Source organism: Phyllobates terribilis, unplaced genomic scaffold (genome assembly GCF_046119375.1).
Source record: "Phyllobates terribilis strain yellow unplaced genomic scaffold, ASM4611937v1 Scaffold_11__3_contigs__length_659146591, whole genome shotgun sequence".
NCBI classification, from domain to species: Eukaryota; Metazoa; Chordata; class Amphibia; order Anura; family Dendrobatidae; genus Phyllobates; species Phyllobates terribilis.
In genome coordinates, this window is record NW_027362771.1 from 585,719,798 (window position 1) to 585,739,021 (window position 19,224).

General features: G+C 48.5%; 1 protein-coding gene across 9 annotated transcripts in view; it reads right to left on the bottom strand.

Annotated features, from left to right (window-relative positions):
• CACNA1A (calcium voltage-gated channel subunit alpha1 A) overlaps positions 1–19,224 on the bottom strand; it is a 691,505-nt gene that overhangs the window by 384,599 nt on the left and 287,682 nt on the right. For all 9 annotated transcript variants that reach the window (XM_073654330.1, XM_073654327.1, XM_073654325.1 and 6 more), the window contains exons 2-3: positions 18,891–18,996; positions 17,505–17,644 (exon numbers count right to left, since the gene is read on the bottom strand). In XM_073654330.1, the coding sequence (XP_073510431.1) occupies positions 17,505–17,644; positions 18,891–18,996 (246 nt within the window). The remainder of the gene's footprint in view (positions 1–17,504; positions 17,645–18,890; positions 18,997–19,224) is intronic.

The window sequence follows — 19,224 nt, forward strand, 5'->3', positions numbered from 1 at the left end:
AAACCTCTCCTCCTCCTAATACACAGACCTCTCCTCCTCCTAATACACAGACATCAGGACACACAGATATCAGGACACACAGACCTCTCCTCCTAATACACAGACATCAGGACACACAAACCTCTCCTCCTCCTAATACACAGACCTCTCCTCCTCCTAATACACAGACATCAGGACACACAGATATCAGGACACACAGACCTCTCCTCCTAATACACAGACATCAGGACGCACAGACCTCTCCTCCTCCTAATACACAGACATCAGGACGCACAGACCACTCCTCCTCCTAATACACAGACATCAGGACACACAGACCTCTCCTCCTCCTAATACACAGACATCAGGAAGCACAGACCTCTCCTCCTCCTAATACACAGACATCAGGAAGCACAGACCTCTCCTCCTCCTAATACACAGACATCAGGAAGCACAGACCTCTCCTCCTTCTCCTAATACACAGACATCAGGACACACAGACCTCTCCTCCTCCTAATACACAGATATCAGGACACACAGACCTCTCCTCCTCCTAATACACAGACATCAGGACACACAGACCTCTCCTCCTCCTAATACACAGATATCAGTACACACAGACCTCTCCTCCTCCTAATACACAGACATCAGGACACACAGACCTCTCCTCCTCCTAATACACAGACATCAGGACACACAGACCTCTCCTCCTCCTAATACACAGACATCAGGAAGCACAGACCTCTCCTCCTTCTCCTAATACACAGACATCAGGACACACAGACCTCTCCTCCTCCTAATACACAGATATCAGGACACACAGACCTCTCCTCCTCCTAATACACAGACATCAGGACACACAGACCTCTCCTCCTCCTAATACACAGATATCAGTACACACAGACCTCTCCTCCTCCTAATACACAGACATCAGGACGCACAGACCTCTCCTCCTCCTAATACACAGACATCAGGACACACAGACCTCTCCTCCTCCTAATACACAGACATCAGGACACACAGACCTCTCCTCCTCCTAATACACAGACATCAGGACACACAGACCTCTCCTCCTCCTAATACACAGACATCAGGACACACAGACCTCTCCTCCTCCTAATACACAGACATCAGGACGCACAGACCTCTCCTCCTCCTAATACACAGACATCAGGACGCACAGACCTCTCCTCCTCCTAATACACAGACATCAGGACACACAAACCTCTCCTCCTCCTGACACACAGACATCAGGACACACAGATATCAGGACACACAGACCTCTCCTCCTAATACACAGACATCAGGAGACACAGACCTCTCCTCCTCCTAATACACAGACATCAGGACACACAGACCTCTCCTCCTCCTCCTAATACACAGACATCAGGACACACAAACCTCTCCTCCTCCTAATACACAGACATCAGGACACACAAACCTCTCCTCCTCCTAATACACAGACCTCTCCTCCTCCTAATACACAGACATCAGGACACACAGATATCAGGACACACAGACCTCTCCTCCTAATACACAGACATCAGGACACACAAACCTCTCCTCCTCCTAATACACAGACCTCTCCTCCTCCTAATACACAGACATCAGGACACACAGATATCAGGACACACAGACCTCTCCTCCTAATACACAGACATCAGGACGCACAGACCTCTCCTCCTCCTAATACACAGAAATCAGGACGCACAGACCACTCCTCCTCCTAATACACAGACATCAGGATGCACAGACCTCTCCTCCTCCTAATACACAGACATCAGGACACACAGACCTCTCCTCCTCCTAATACACAGACATCAGGACACACAGACTTCTCCTCCTCCTAATACACAGACATCAGGACACACAGACCTCTCCTCCTCCTAATACACAGACATCAGGACACACAGACCTCTCCTCCTCCTCCTAATACACAGACATCAGAACACACAGACCTCTCCTCCTCCTCCTAATACACAGACATCAGGACACACAGACCTCTCCTCCTAATACACAGACATCAGGACACACAGATCTCTCCTCCTAATACACAGACATCGGGACACACAGACCTCTCCTCCTAATACACAGACATCGGGACACACAGACCTCTCCTCCTCCTAATACATAGACATCAGGACACACAGACCTCTCCTCCTCCTAATACACAGACATCAGGACACACAAACCTCTCCTCCTCCTAATACACAGACATCAGGACACACAGATATCAGGACACACAGACCTCTCCTCCTAATACACAGACATCGGGACACACAGACCTCTCCTCCTCCTAATACACAGACATCAGGACACACAGACCTCTCCTCCTCCTAATACACAGATATCAGGACACACAGACCTCTCCTCCTTCTAATACACAGACATCAGGACACACAGACCTCTCCTCCTAATACACAGACATCAGGACACACAGACCTCTCCTCCTAATACACAGACATCAGGACACACAGACCTCTCCTCCTCCTAATAGAAGGACATCAGGACACACAGACCTCTCCTCCTCCTCCTAATATAAAAACATCAGGACACACAGACCTCTCCCCCTCCTAACACACAGACATCAGGACACACAAACCTCTCCTCCTTCTAACACACAGACATCTCCTCCTCCTAATACACAGACATCAGGACACACAGACCTCTCCTCCTCCCCCTAATACACAGACCTCTCCTCCTCTTCCTAATACACAGACATGAGGACACACAGACCTCTCCTCCTCCTAATACACAGACATGAGGACACACAGACCTCTCCTCCTCCTAATACACAGACATCAGGACACACAGACCTCTCCTCCTCCTAATACACAGACATCAGGACACACAGACCTCTCCTCCTCCTCAAAATACACAGACATCAGGACACACAGACCTCTCCTCCTCCTAATACACAGACATCAGGACACACAGACCTCTCCTCCTCCTCCTAATACACAGACATCAGGACACACAGACCTCTCCTCCTCCTAACACACAGACATCAGGACACACAGACCTCTCCTCCTCCTCAAAATACACAGACATCAGGACACACAGACCTCTCCTCCTCCTAATACACAGACATCAGGACACACAGACCTCTCCTCCTCCTCCTAATACACAGACATCAGGACACACAGACCTCTCCTCCTCCTAATACACAGACATCAGGACACACAGACCTCTCTTCCTCCTTATACACAGACCCCAGGACACACAGACCTCTACTCCTCCTAATACACAGATATCAGGGCACAGACCTCTCTTCCTCCTAATACACAGACATCAGGACACACAGACCTTTCCTCCTCCTCCTAATACACAGACACCAGGACACATAGACCTCTCCTCCTCCTAATTCACAGACATCAGGACACACAGACTTCTCCTCCTCCTCCTAATACACAGACATCAGGACACACAGTTCTCGCCTCCTCCTCCTAATACACAGACATCAGGACACACAGACCTCTCCTCCTCCTAATTCACAGACATCAAGACACACAGACCTCTCCTCCTCCTAATTCACAGACATCAGGACACACAGACCTCTCCTCCTCCTAATACACAGACATCAGGACACACAGACCTCTCCTCCTCCTAGCTCACAAACATCAGGACACACAGACCTCTCCTCCTCCTAATACACAGACATCAGGACACACAGACCTCTCCTCCTCCTCCTAATACACAGACATCAGGACACACAGATCTCTCCTCCTCCTAATACACAGACATCAGGACACACAGACCTCTCCTCCTCCAAATTCACAGACATCAGGACACACAGACCTCTCCTCCTCCTAATACACAGACATCAGGACACACAGATCTCTCCTCCTCCTCTTCCTTCTAATACACAGACTTCAGGACACAGACCTCTCCTCCTCCTAATACACAGACACCAGGACACATAGACCTGTCCTCCTCCTAATTCACAGACATCAGGACACACAGACCTCTCCTCCTCCTAATACACAGACATCAGGACACACAGGTCTCTCCTCCTCCTCTTCCTCCTAATACACAGACATCAGGACACACAGACCTCTCCTCCTCTTCCAAATACACAGACATCAGGACACACAGACCACTCCTCCTCCTCCTAATACACAGACATCAGGACACACAGATCTCTCCTCCTCCTCCTAATACACAGACATCAGGACACACAGACCTCTCCTCCTCCTAATTCACAGACATCAGGACTCACAGACCTCTCCTCCTCCTAATACACAGACATCAGGACACACAGACCTCTCCTCCTCCTAATACACAGACATCAGGACACACAGACCTTTCCTCCTCCTCCTAATACACAGACACCAGGACACATAGACCTCTCCTCCTCCTAATACACAGACATCAGGACACACAGACCTCTCCTCATCCTCCTCATACACAGACATCAGGACACACAGACATCAGGACACACAGACCTCTCCTCCTCCTCCTAATACACAGACATCAGGACACACAGACCTCTCCTCCTCCTAATTCACAGACATCAGGACTCACAGACCTCTCCTCCTCCTAATACACAGACATCAGGACACACAGACCTCTCCTCCTCCTAATACACAGACATCAGGACACACAGACCTTTCCTCCTCCTCCTAATACACAGACACCAGGACACATAGACCTCTCCTCCTCCTAATTCACAGACATTAGGACACACAGACCTCTCCTCCTCCTCCTAATACACAGACATCAGGACACACAGATCTCTCCTCCTCCTCCTAATACACAGACATGAGGACACACAGACCTCTCCTCCTCCTAATTTACAGACATCAGGACACACAGACCTCTCCTCCTCCTAATTCACAGACATCAGGACACACAGACCTCTCCTCCTCCTAATACACAGACATCAGGACACACAGACCTCTCCTCCTCCTCCTAATACACAGACATCAGGACACACAGACCTCTCCTTCTCCTCCTAATACACAGACATCAGGACACACAGACCTCTCCTCCTCCTAACACACAGACATCAGGACACACAGACCTCTCCTCCTCCTCCTAATACACAGACATCAGGACACACAGACCTCTCCTCCTCCTCCTAATACACAGACATCAGGACAAACAGACCTCTCCTCCTAATACACAGACATCAGGAGGACACACAGACCTCTCCTCCTAATACACAGACATCAGGACACACAGACCTCTCCTCCTCCTCCTAATACACAGACATCAGGAAACACAGACCTCTCCTCCTCCTAATACACAGGCATCAGGACACACATACCTCTCCTCCTAATACACAGACCTCAGGACACACAGACCTCTCCTCCTCCTCCTAATACACAGACATCAGGATACACAGACCTCTCCTCCTCCTAATACACAGACATCAGGACACACAGACCTCTCCTCCTCATCCTAATACACAGACATCAGGACACACAGACCTCTCCTCCTCCTCCTCATACACAGACATCAGGACACACAGACATCAGGACACACAGACCTCTCCTCCTCCTCCTAACACACAGACATCAGGACACACAGACCTCTCCTCCTCCTCTTAATGCACAGACATCAGGACACACAGACCTCTCCTCCTAATACACAGACATCAGGACACACAGACCTCTCCTCCTCTTAATACACAGATATCAGGACACACAGACCTCTCCTCCTCTTAATACACAGATATCAGGACACACAGACCTTTCTTCCTCCTAATACACAGACATGAGGACACACAGACCTCTCCTCCTCCTCCTCCTAATGCACAGACAACAGGACACACAGACCTCTCCTTCTAATACACAGACATCAGGACACACAGACCTCTCCTCCTCCTCCTAATACACAGACATCCGGACACACAGACCTCTCCTCCTTCTCCTAATACACAGACATCAGTACACACAGACCTCTCCTCCTCCTAATACACAGACATCAGGACACACAGACCTCTCCTCCTCCTAATACACAGACATCAGGACACACAGACCTCTCCTCCTCCTCCTAATACACAGACATCAGGACACACAGACCTCTCCTCCTCCTAATACACAGACATCAGGACACACAGACCTCTCTTCCTCCTTATACACAGACCCCAGGACACACAGACCTCTACTCCTCCTAATACACAGATATCAGGGCACAGACCTCTCTTCCTCCTAATACACAGACATCAGGACACACAGACCTTTCCTCCTCCTCCTAATACACAGACACCAGGACACATAGACCTCTCCTCCTCCTAATTCACAGACATCAGGACACACAGACTTCTCCTCCTCCTCCTAATACACAGACATCAGGACACACAGTTCTCGCCTCCTCCTCCTAATACACAGACATCAGGACACACAGACCTCTCCTCCTCCTAATTCACAGACATCAAGACACACAGACCTCTCCTCCTCCTAATTCACAGACATCAGGACACACAGACCTCTCCTCCTCCTAATACACAGACATCAGGACACACAGACCTCTCCTCCTCCTAGTTCACAAACATCAGGACACACAGACCTCTCCTCCTCCTAATACACAGACATCAGGACACACAGACCTCTCCTCCTCCTCCTAATACACAGACATCAGGACACACAGATCTCTCCTCCTCCTAATACACAGACATCAGGACACACAGACCTCTCCTCCTCCAAATTCACAGACATCAGGACACACAGACCTCTCCTCCTCCTAATACACAGACATCAGGACACACAGATCTCTCCTCCTCCTCTTCCTTCTAATACACAGACTTCAGGACACAGACCTCTCCTCCTCCTAATACACAGACACCAGGACACATAGACCTGTCCTCCTCCTAATTCACAGACATCAGGACACACAGACCTCTCCTCCTCCTAATACACAGACATCAGGACACACAGGTCTCTCCTCCTCCTCTTCCTCCTAATACACAGACATCAGGACACACAGACCTCTCCTCCTCCTCCAAATACACAGACATCAGGACACACAGACCACTCCTCCTCCTCCTAATACACAGACATCAGGACACACAGATCTCTCCTCCTCCTCCTAATACACAGACATCAGGACACACAGACCTCTCCTCCTCCTAATTCACAGACATCAGGACTCACAGACCTCTCCTCCTCCTAATTCACAGACATCAGGACTCACAGACCTCTCCTCCTCCTAATACACAGACATCAGGACACACAGACCTCTCCTCCTCCTAATACACAGACATCAGGACACACAGACCTTTCCTCCTCCTCCTAATACACAGACACCAGGACACATAGACCTCTCCTCCTCCTAATACACAGACATCAGGACACACAGACCTCTCCTCCTCCTCCTCATACACAGACATCAGGACACACAGACATCAGGACACACAGACCTCTCCTCCTCCTCCTAATACACAGACATCAGGACACACAGACCTCTCCTCCTCCTAATTCACAGACATCAGGACTCACAGACCTCTCCTCCTCCTAATACACAGACATCAGGACACACAGACCTCTCCTCCTCCTAATACACAGACATCAGGACACACAGACCTTTCCTCCTCCTCCTAATACACAGACACCAGGACACATAGACCTCTCCTCCTCCTAATTCACAGACATTAGGACACACAGACCTCTCCTCCTCCTCCTAATACACAGACATCAGGACACACAGATCTCTCCTCCTCCTCCTAATACACAGACATGAGGACACACAGACCTCTCCTCCTCCTAATTTACAGACATCAGGACACACAGACCTCTCCTCCTCCTAATTCACAGACATCAGGACACACAGACCTCTCCTCCTCCTAATACACAGACATCAGGACACACAGACCTCTCCTCCTCCTCCTAATACACAGACATCAGGACACACAGACCTCTCCTTCTCCTCCTAATACACAGACATCAGGACACACAGACCTCTCCTCCTCCTAACACACAGACATCAGGACACACAGACCTCTCCTCCTCCTCCTAATACACAGACATCAGGACACACAGACCTCTCCTCCTCCTCCTAATACACAGACATCAGGACAAACAGACCTCTCCTCCTAATACACAGACATCAGGAGGACACACAGACCTCTCCTCCTAATACACAGACATCAGGACACACAGACCTCTCCTCCTCCTCCTAATACACAGACATCAGGAAACACAGACCTCTCCTCCTCCTAATACACAGGCATCAGGACACACATACCTCTCCTCCTAATACACAGACCTCAGGACACACAGACCTCTCCTCCTCCTCCTAATACACAGACATCAGGATACACAGACCTCTCCTCCTCCTAATACACAGACATCAGGACACACAGACCTCTCCTCCTCATCCTAATACACAGACATCAGGACACACAGACCTCTCCTCCTCCTCCTCATACACAGACATCAGGACACACAGACATCAGGACACACAGACCTCTCCTCCTCCTCCTAACACACAGACATCAGGACACACAGACCTCTCCTCCTCCTCTTAATGCACAGACATCAGGACACACAGACCTCTCCTCCTAATACACAGACATCAGGACACACAGACCTCTCCTCCTCTTAATACACAGATATCAGGACACACAGACCTCTCCTCCTCTTAATACACAGATATCAGGACACACAGACCTTTCTTCCTCCTAATACACAGACATCAGGACACACAGACCTCTCCTCCTCCTCCTCCTAATGCACAGACAACAGGACACACAGACCTCTCCTTCTAATACACAGACATCAGGACACACAGACCTCTCCTCCTCCTCCTAATACACAGACATCCGGACACACAGACCTCTCCTCCTTCTCCTAATACACAGACATCAGTACACACAGACCTCTCCTCCTCCTAATACACAGACATCAGGACACACAGACCTCTCCTTCTCCTCCTAATACACAGAGCCCAGGACACACAGACCTCTCCTCCTCCTCCTAATACACAGACATCAGGACACACAGACCTCTCCTCCTCCTTATACACAGACATCAGGACACACAGACCTCTCCTCCTCCTAATTCACAGACATCAGGACACACAAACTTTTCCTCCTCCTAATACACAGACATCAGGACACATAGACCTCTCCTTCTCCTAGTACACAGACATCAGGACACACAGACCTCTCCTCCTCCTAATACACAGACATCAGGACACACAAACTTTTCCTCCTCCTAATACACAGACATCAGGACACACAGACCTCTCCTCCTCCTAATACACAGACATCAGGACACACAGACCTCTCCTTCTCCTAATACACAGACATCAGGACACACAGACCTCTCCTCCTCCTCCTAATACACAGACATCAGGACACACAGACCTCTCCTCCTCCTCCTAATACACAGACATCAGGACACACAGATCTCTCCTCTTCCTCCTAATACACAGACATCAGGACACACAGACCTCTCCTCCTCCTAATTCACAGACATCAGGACACACAGACCTCTCCTCCTCCTAATACACAGACATCAGGACACACAGACCTCTCCTCCTCCTCCTAATACACAGACATCAGGACACACAGACCTCTCCTCCTCCTCCTCCTAATACACAGACATCAGGACACACAGACCTCTCCTCCTCCTCCTAATACACAGAAGGAGGAGAGGTCTGTGTGTCCTGATGTCTGTGTATTAGGAGGAGGAGAGGTCTGTGTGTCCTGATGTCTGTGTATTAGGAGGAGGAGAGGTCTGTGTGTCCTGACGTCTGTGTATTAGGAGGAGGAGGAGAGGTCTGTGTGTCCTGATGTCTGTGTATTAGGAGGAGGAGAGGTCTGTGTGTCCTGACGTCTGTGTATTAGGAGGAGGAGGAGGAGAGGTCTGTGTGTCCTGATGTCTGTGTATTAGGAGGAGGAGAGGTCTGTGTGTCCTGACGTCTGTGTATTAGGAGGAGGAGAGGTCTGTGTGTCCTGATGTCTAATACACAGACGTCAGGACACACAGACCTCTCCTCCTCCTCCTAATACACAGACGTCAGGACACACAGACCTCTCCTCCTCCTCCTAATGCACAGACAACAGGACACACAGACCTCTCCTTCTAATACACAGACATCAGGACACACAGACCTCTCCTTCTCCTCCTAATACACAGAGCCCAGGACACACAGACCTCTCCTCCTCCTCCTAATACACAGACGTCAGGACACACAGACCTCTCCTCCTCCTAATACACAGACATCCGGACACACAGACCTCTCCTCCTCCTCCTAATACACAGACGTCAGGACACACAGACCTCTTTCTTCCTCCTAATACACAGACATCAGGACACACAGACCTCTTCTCCTCCTCCTAATGCACAGACAACAGGACACACAGACCTCTCCTTCTAATACACAGACATCAGAACACACAGACCTCTCCTCCTCCTCCTAATACACAGACATCCGGACACACAGACCTCTCCTCCTTCTCCTAATACACAGACATCAGGACACACAGACCTCTCCTCCTCCTAATACACAGACATCAGGACACACAGACCTCTCCTTCTCCTCCTAATACACAGAGCCCAGGACACACAGACCTCTCCTCCTCCTCCTAATACACAGACATCAGGACACACAGACCTCTCCTCCTCCTTATACACAGACATCAGGACACACAGACCTCTCCTCCTCCTAATACACAGACATCAGGACACACAAACTTTTCCTCCTCCTAATACACAGACATCAGGACACACAGACCTCTCCTCCTCCTTATACAAAGACATCAGGACACACAGACCTCTCTTCCTCCTAATACACAGACATCAGGACACACAGACCTCTCCTCCTCCTAATACACAGACATCAGGACACACAGACCTCTCCTTCTCCTAATACACAGACATCAGGACACACAGACCTCTCCTCCTCCTCCTAATACACAGACATCAGGACACACAGATCTCTCCTCCTTCTCCTAATACACAGACATCAGGACACACAGACCTCTCCTCCTCCTAATTCACAGACATCAGGACACACAGACCTCTCCTCCTCCTAATACACAGACATCAGGACACACAGACCTCTCCTCCTCCTCCTCCTAATACACAGACATCAGGAAACACAGACCTCTCCTCCTCCTCATCCTAATACACAGACATCAGGACACACAGACCTCTCCTCCTCCTCCTAATACACAGAAGGAGGAGAGGTCTGTGTGTCCTGATGTCTGTGTATTAGGAGGAGGAGAGGTCTGTGTGTCCTGATGTCTGTGTATTAGGAGGAGGAGAGGTCTGTGTGTCCTGACGTCTGTGTATTAGGAGGAGGAGGAGAGGTCTGTGTGTCCTGATGTCTGTGTATTAGGAGGAGGAGAGGTCTGTGTGTCCTGACGTCTGTGTACTAGGAGGAGGAGGAGAGGTCTGTGTGTCCTGACGTCTGTGTATTAGGAGGAGGAGAGGTCTGTGTGTCCTGATGTCTAATACACAGACGTCAGGACACACAGACCTCTCCTCCTCCTCCTAATACACAGACGTCAGGACACACAGACCTCTCCTCCTCCTAATACACAGACATCAGGACACACAGACCTCTCCTCCTCCTCCTAATACACAGACGTCAGGACACACAGACCTCTCCTCCTCCTAATACACAGACATCAGGACACACAGACCTCTCCTCCTCCTCCTAATACACAGACGTCAGGACACACAGACCTCTCCTCCTCCTAATACACAGACATCAGGACACACAGACCTCTCCTCCTCCTAATACACAGACATCAGGACACACAGACCTCTCCTCCTTCTCCTAATACACAGACATCAGGACACACAGTCCTCTCCTCCTCCTAATACACAGACATCAGGACACACATACCTCTCCTCCTCCTAATACACAGACGTCAGGACACACAGACCTCTCCTCCTCCTAATACACAGACATCAGGACACACTGACCTCTCCTCCTCCTCCTAATACACAGACATCAGGACACACAGACCTCTCCTCCTCCTCCTAATACACAGACATCAGGACACACAGACCTCTCCTCCTCCTCCTAATACACAGACATCAGGACACACAGACCTCTCCTCCTCCTCCTAATACACAGACATCAGGACACACAGACCTCTCCTCCTCCTCCTTATACACAGACATCAGGACACACAGACCTCTCCTCCTCCTAATACACAGACATCAGGACACACAGACCTCTCTTCCTCCTAATACACAGACATCAGGACACACAGACCTCTCCTCCTCCTAATACACAGACATCAGGACACACAGACCTCTCCTCCTCCTAATACACAGACATCAGGACACACAGACCTCTCCTCCTCCTAATACATAGACATCAGGACACACAGACCTCTCCTCCTCCTAATACACAGACATCAGGACACACAGACCTCTCCTCCTCATACACAGACATCAGGACACACAGACCTCTCCTCCTCCTAATACACAGACATCAGGACACACAGACCTCTCCTCCTCCTAATACACAGACATCAGGACACAAAGACCTCTCCTCCTCCTTATACACATACATCAGGACACACAGACCTCTCCTCCTCCTAATACACAGACATCAGGACATACAGACCTCTCCTCCACCTCCTCCTAATACACAGACATCAGGACACACAGACCTCTCCTCCTCCTCCTAATACACAGACATCAGGACACACAGACCTCTCCTCCTCCTCCTAATACACAGACATCAGGACACACAGACCTCTCCTCCTCCTCCTAATACACAGACATCAGGACACACAGACCTCTCCTCCTCCTCCTAATACACAGACATCAGGACACACAGACCTCTCCTCCTCCTCCTAATACACAGACATCAGGACACACAGACCTCTCCTCCTCCTCCTTATACACAGACATCAGGACACACAGACCTCTCCTCCTCCTAATACACAGACATCAGGACACATAGACCTCTCCTTCTCCTAATACACAGACATCAGGACACACAGACCTCTCTTCCTCCTAATACACAGACATCAGGACACACAGACCTCTCCTCCTCCTAATACACAGACATCAGGACACACAGACCTCTCCTCCTCATACACAGACATCAGGACACACAGACCTCTCCTCCTCCTAATACACAGACATCAGGACACACAGACCTCTCCTCCTCCTAATACACAGACATCAGGACACACAGACCTCTCCTCCTCCTAATACACAGACATCAGGACACACAGACCTCTCCTCCTCCTAATACACAGACATCAGGACACACAGACCTCTCCTCCTCCTAATACACAGACATCAGGACACACAGACCTCTCCTCCTTCTCCTAATACACAGACATCAGGACACACAGACCTCTCCTCCTCCTTATACACAGACATCAGGACACACAGACCTCTCCTCCTCCTAATACACAGACATCAGGACATACAGACCTCTCCTCCTTCTCCTAATACATAGACATCAGGACACACAGACCTCTCCTCCTTCTCCTAATACACAGACATCAGGACACACAGACCTCTCCTCCTCCTAATTCACAGACATCAGGACACACAGACCTCTCCTCCTCCTCCTAATACACAGACATCAGGACACACAGACCTCTCCTCCTCCTAATACACAGACATCAGGACATACAGACCTCTCCTCCTCCTAATACACAGACGTTAGGACACACAGACCTCTCCTCCTCCTAATACACAGACATCAGGACACACAGACCTCTCCTCCTCCTCCTAATACACAGACATCAGGACACACAGACCTCTCCTCCTCCTAATACACAGACATCAGGACATACAGACCTCTCCTCCTCCTCCTAATTCACAGACATCAGGACACACAGACCTCTCCTCCTCCTCCTAATACACAGACATCAGGACACACAGACCTCTCATCCTCCTCCTAATACACAGACATCAGGACACACAGACCTCTCCTCCTCCTAATACACAGACATCAGGACACACAGACCTCTCCTTCTCCTAATACACAGACATCAGGACACACAGACCTCTCTTCCTCCTAATACACAGACATCAGGACACACAGACCTCTCCTCCTCCTAATACACAGACATCAGGACACACAGACCTCTCCTCCTCCTAATACACAGACATCAGGACACACAGACCTCTCCTCCTCCTAATACACAGACATCAGGACACACAGACCTCTCCTCCTCCTAATACACAGACATCAGGACACACAGACCTCTCCTCCTCCTAATACACAGACATGAGGACACACAGACCTCTCCTCCTCCTAATACACAGACATCAGGACACACAGACCTCTCCTCCTCCTAATACACAGACATCAGGACACACAGACCTCTCCTCCTCCTTATACACAGACATCAGGACACACAGACCTCTCCTCCTCCTAATACAGAGACATCAGGACATACAGACCTCTCCTCCTCCTCCTAATACACAGACATCAGGACACACAGACCTCTCCTCCTCCTCCTAATACACAGAGATCAGGACACACAGACCTCTCCTCCTCCTCCTAATACACAGACATCAGGACACACAGACCTCTCCTCCTCCTCCTAATACACAGACATCAGGACACACAGACCTCTCCTCCTCCTCCTAATACACAGACATCAGGACACACAGACCTCTCCTCCTCCTCCTAATACACAGACATCAGGACACACAGACCTCTCCTCCTCCTCCTTATACACAGACATCAGGACACACAGACCTCTCCTCCTCCTAATACACAGACATCAGGACACATAGACCTCTCCTTCTCCTAATACACAGACATCAGGACACACAGACCTCTCCTCCTCATACACAGACATCAGGACACACAGACCTCTCCTCCTCCTAATACACAGACATCATGACACATAGACCTCTCCTCCTAATACACAGACATCAGGACACACAGTCCTCTCCTCCTCCTAATACACAGACATCAGGACACACAGACCTCTCCTCCTCCTAATACACAGACATCAGGACACACAGACCTCTCCTCCTCATACACAGACATCAGGACACACAGACCTCTCCTCCTCCTCATACACAGACATCAGGACACACAGACCTCTCCTCCTCCTTATACACAGACATCAGGACACACAGACCTCTCCTCCTCCTAATACACAGACATCAGGACATACAGACCTATCCTCCTTCTCCTAATACACAGACATCAGGACACACAGACCTCTCCTCCTCCTAATACACAGACATCAGGACATACAGATCTCTCCTCCTCCTCCTAATACACAGACATCAGGACACACAGACCTCTCCTCCTCCTCCTCCTAATACACAGACATCAGGACACACAGACCTCTCCTCCTCCTAATACACAGACATCAGGACACACAGACCTCTCCTCCTCCTCCTAATACACAGACATCAGGACACACAGACCTCTCCTCCTCCTCCTTATACACAGACATCAGGACACACAGACCTCTCCTCCTCCTAATACACAGACATCAGGACACATAGACCTCTCCTTCTCCTAATACACAGACATCAGGACACACAGACCTCTCCTCCTCATACACAGACATCAGGACACACAGACCTCTCCTCCTCCTAATACACAGACATCAGGACACACAGTCCTCTCCTCCTCCTAATACACAGACATCAGGACACACAGACCTCTCCTCCTCCTAATACACAGACATCAGGACACACAGACCTCTCCTCCTCATACACATACATCAGGACACACAGACCTCTCCTCCTCCTCATACACAGACATCAGGACACACAGACCTCTCCTCCTCCTTATACACAGACATCAGGACACACAGACCTCTCCTCCTCCTAATACACAGACATCAGGACATACAGACCTATCCTCCTTCTCCTAATACACAGACATCAGGACACACAGACCTCTCCTCCTCCTAATACACAGACATCAGGACATACAGACCTCTCCTCCTCCTCCTAATACACAGACATCAGGACACACAGACCTCTCCTCCTCCTCCTCCTAATACACAGACATCAGGACACACAGACCTCTCCTCCTCCTAATACACAGACATCAGGACACACAGACCTCTCCTCCTCCTAATACACAGACATCAGGACACACAGACCTCTCCTCCTCCTAATACACAGACATCAGGACACACAGACCTCTCCTCCTCCTTATACACAGACATCAGGACACACAGACCTCTCCTCCTCCTAATACACAGATATCAGGACACACAGACCTCTCCTTCTCCTCCTAATACACAGACATCAGGACACACAGACCTCTCCTCCTCATACACAGACATCAGGACACACAGACCTCTCCTCCTCCTAATACACAGACATCAGGACACACAGACCTCTCCTCCTCCTAATACACAGACATCAGGACACACAGTCCTCTCCTCCTCCTAATACACAGACATCAGGACACACATACCTCTCCTCCTCCTAATACACAGACATCAGGACACACAGACCTCTCCTCCTCATACACAGACATCAGGACACACAGACCTCTCCTCCTCCTCATACACAGACATCAGGACACACAGACCTCTCCTCCTCCTTATACACAGACATCAGGACACACAGACCTCTCCTCCTCCTAATACACAGACATCAGGACATACAGAACTATCCTCCTTCTCCTAATACACAGACATCAGGACACACAGACCTCTCCTCCTCCTAATACACAGACATCAGGACATACAGACCTCTCCTCCTCCTCCTAATACACAGACATCAGGACACACAGACCTCTCCTCCTCCTCCTCCTAATACACAGACATCAGGACACACAGACCTCTCCTCCTCCTAATACACAGACATCAGGACACACAGACCTCTCCTCCTCCTAATACACAGACATCAGGACACACAGACCTCTCCTCCTCCTAATACACAGACATCAGGACACACAGACCTCTCCTCCTCCTTATACACAGACATCAGGACACACAGACCTCTCCTCCTCCTAATACACAGATATCAGGACACACAGACCTCTCCTTCTCCTCCTAATACACAGACATCAGGACACACAGTCCTCTCCTCCTCCTAATACACAGACATCAGGACACACAGACCTCTCCTCCTCCTAATACACAGATATCAGGACACACAGACCTCTCCTTCTCCTCCTTATACACAGACATCAGGACACACAGACCTCTCCTCCTCCTCCTAATACACAGACATCAGGACACACAGACCTCTCCTCCTCCTCCTAATACACAGACATCAGGACACACAGTCCTCTCCTCCTCCTAATACACAGACATCAGGACACACAGACCTCTCCTCCTCCTAATACACAGATATCAGGACACACAGACCTCTCCTCCTCCTCCTAATACACAGACATCAGGACACACAGACCTCTCCTCCTCCTAATACACAGACATCAGGACACACAGACCTCTCCTCCTCCTAATACACAGACATCAGGACACACAGACCTCTCCTCCTCCTAATACACAGACATCAGGACACATAGACCTCTCCTCCTCCTTATACACAGACATCAGGACACACAGACCTCTCCTGATACATGAATCACTGTGATACATTTTTGTCTATTATTTGTAAATCTGCCACTATATGTTTTCTTGGGAGGAAACTTACCCAGTGAGAACAACCACAAAGTCCATCATGTTCCAGCCGTTACGTAGATAGGATCCTTTATGAAATGCAAACCCCAATGCAATGATCTTAATTCCCGTTTCAAAGCAGAATATTCCAATGAAGTACGGCTCCGTGTCGTCCTGGGAAGAGAGCAGCATTGTGTGATTACATCTGCTGAGATGACGCCGGTCTCATCACTAACAAACCTGGCCTGTGACTGCTGAAACCTCTTGAGCTACATTGAAACATTAAGACATTTTATTCCTTTCTTTTTAACACATTTGACCGTATCAACGTTTCATCACTATTCAAACAGTGGATAATGATAAAGTTGATGGAACTAAACAAAACACAGTAGAAATAATAACTTTTTAATAAAAATTAACTAACACTCATCAATATGACAATTCTACAAATCAACAAAATATGTATTACTTCCTACTTGGTCTAATATTCTGCTGATGAAATTCTTCATATAACTGTGCTGTTTGTAGCTTTTTTGTCATCTGTCTAGATATAGATGTAAAAAATAATTACTGGCTTGCCACTAGGGGGAGCATGGGAGCTTGCTGGATACTGTATTATCATTGAGTTCAAGATTTAAAAGTGTCCATGTACCTTCAGGAGCTCCCTCTAGTGGTGGCTGCAGGTAGAAGAAAGTTATGTTTTTTTTTTTCTGGTTCTGCTCTTAGAGAGCATCTTTGGAGATCCCGTTTTGTTAGGGTGCATTAAAGGGGTTGGTGACAATTTTAAACCCATGTAATTGGGGCTAAATAATCATTTTTGCAATTTGTTTTCATAAAATATGTTGCATTGTTTGCCTTCTACAGCCTATGTTGCACTGTCTATTGCTGGCTACAGAATGAGTTAAAGGAGAATCAGTCAGTTTGTCAGTCTTATTTGTCTCTTTTTGAGCTCCTTTTAGCTGATTTTTGGCCACAAAACACATTAAAGTTCAAGGTCTGGGAAACAAAGAGCCTGTAAAAGCCAAACGGTGCAAAATTTTTAATGAAACTCAATTGCAAAATTTTTTAGCCCAAAATACAAGTACAAAAAAATTGTCCCCAAAAGTGGATAATTCCTTTGTTGCAGTCAAATCATAATTTTTGCTGCCAAATGGTAATTACCTGGCAGGCTTGGCACCCTTTCGTTTTAGCTGGGGCTGCGTCATACTTTCTTTTCTTTCTACGTCTTGTTACAGTAACACTGTTGGCTGTATTTCTATATTTCTCATTTAAATCATCTGCTGATTACTTCCTGTGTTTTTCGTAACAATGACAAATCCATTTTTCATTCTTATTTTTTGAGGACTCTGTAAATGTCATTTTGTAGATGACGCACTCAATATCAGCCCTCCCCCGCCTTAATAAAATGTAAATCTCTTACCAGGCGCTCGGACATTGGTGTCTTGTCTCCTTCTGGCAGATGCTGCTCCATTGCCAAAACAATGCAATTCGCTATAATAGTTGCTAAAATCATGTATTCAAAAGGAGTAAACATTATAATTAAGGAAAATAATGGACTAAAGTAAGAAAAGAACAGTCTGGTTACACAGCAAGTTATCTGTACGCAGGAGCTAACCCTCATTATAGACAAATGGGTTGTAATATAGTTCCAGGTAGATTAGAGTATATATTAGAAGAAGCCCAGGTTATTCCAGCTATACATATATAATTATATACAGGAGATGCCCAGGTTATACCAGCTGTACATGTATAAT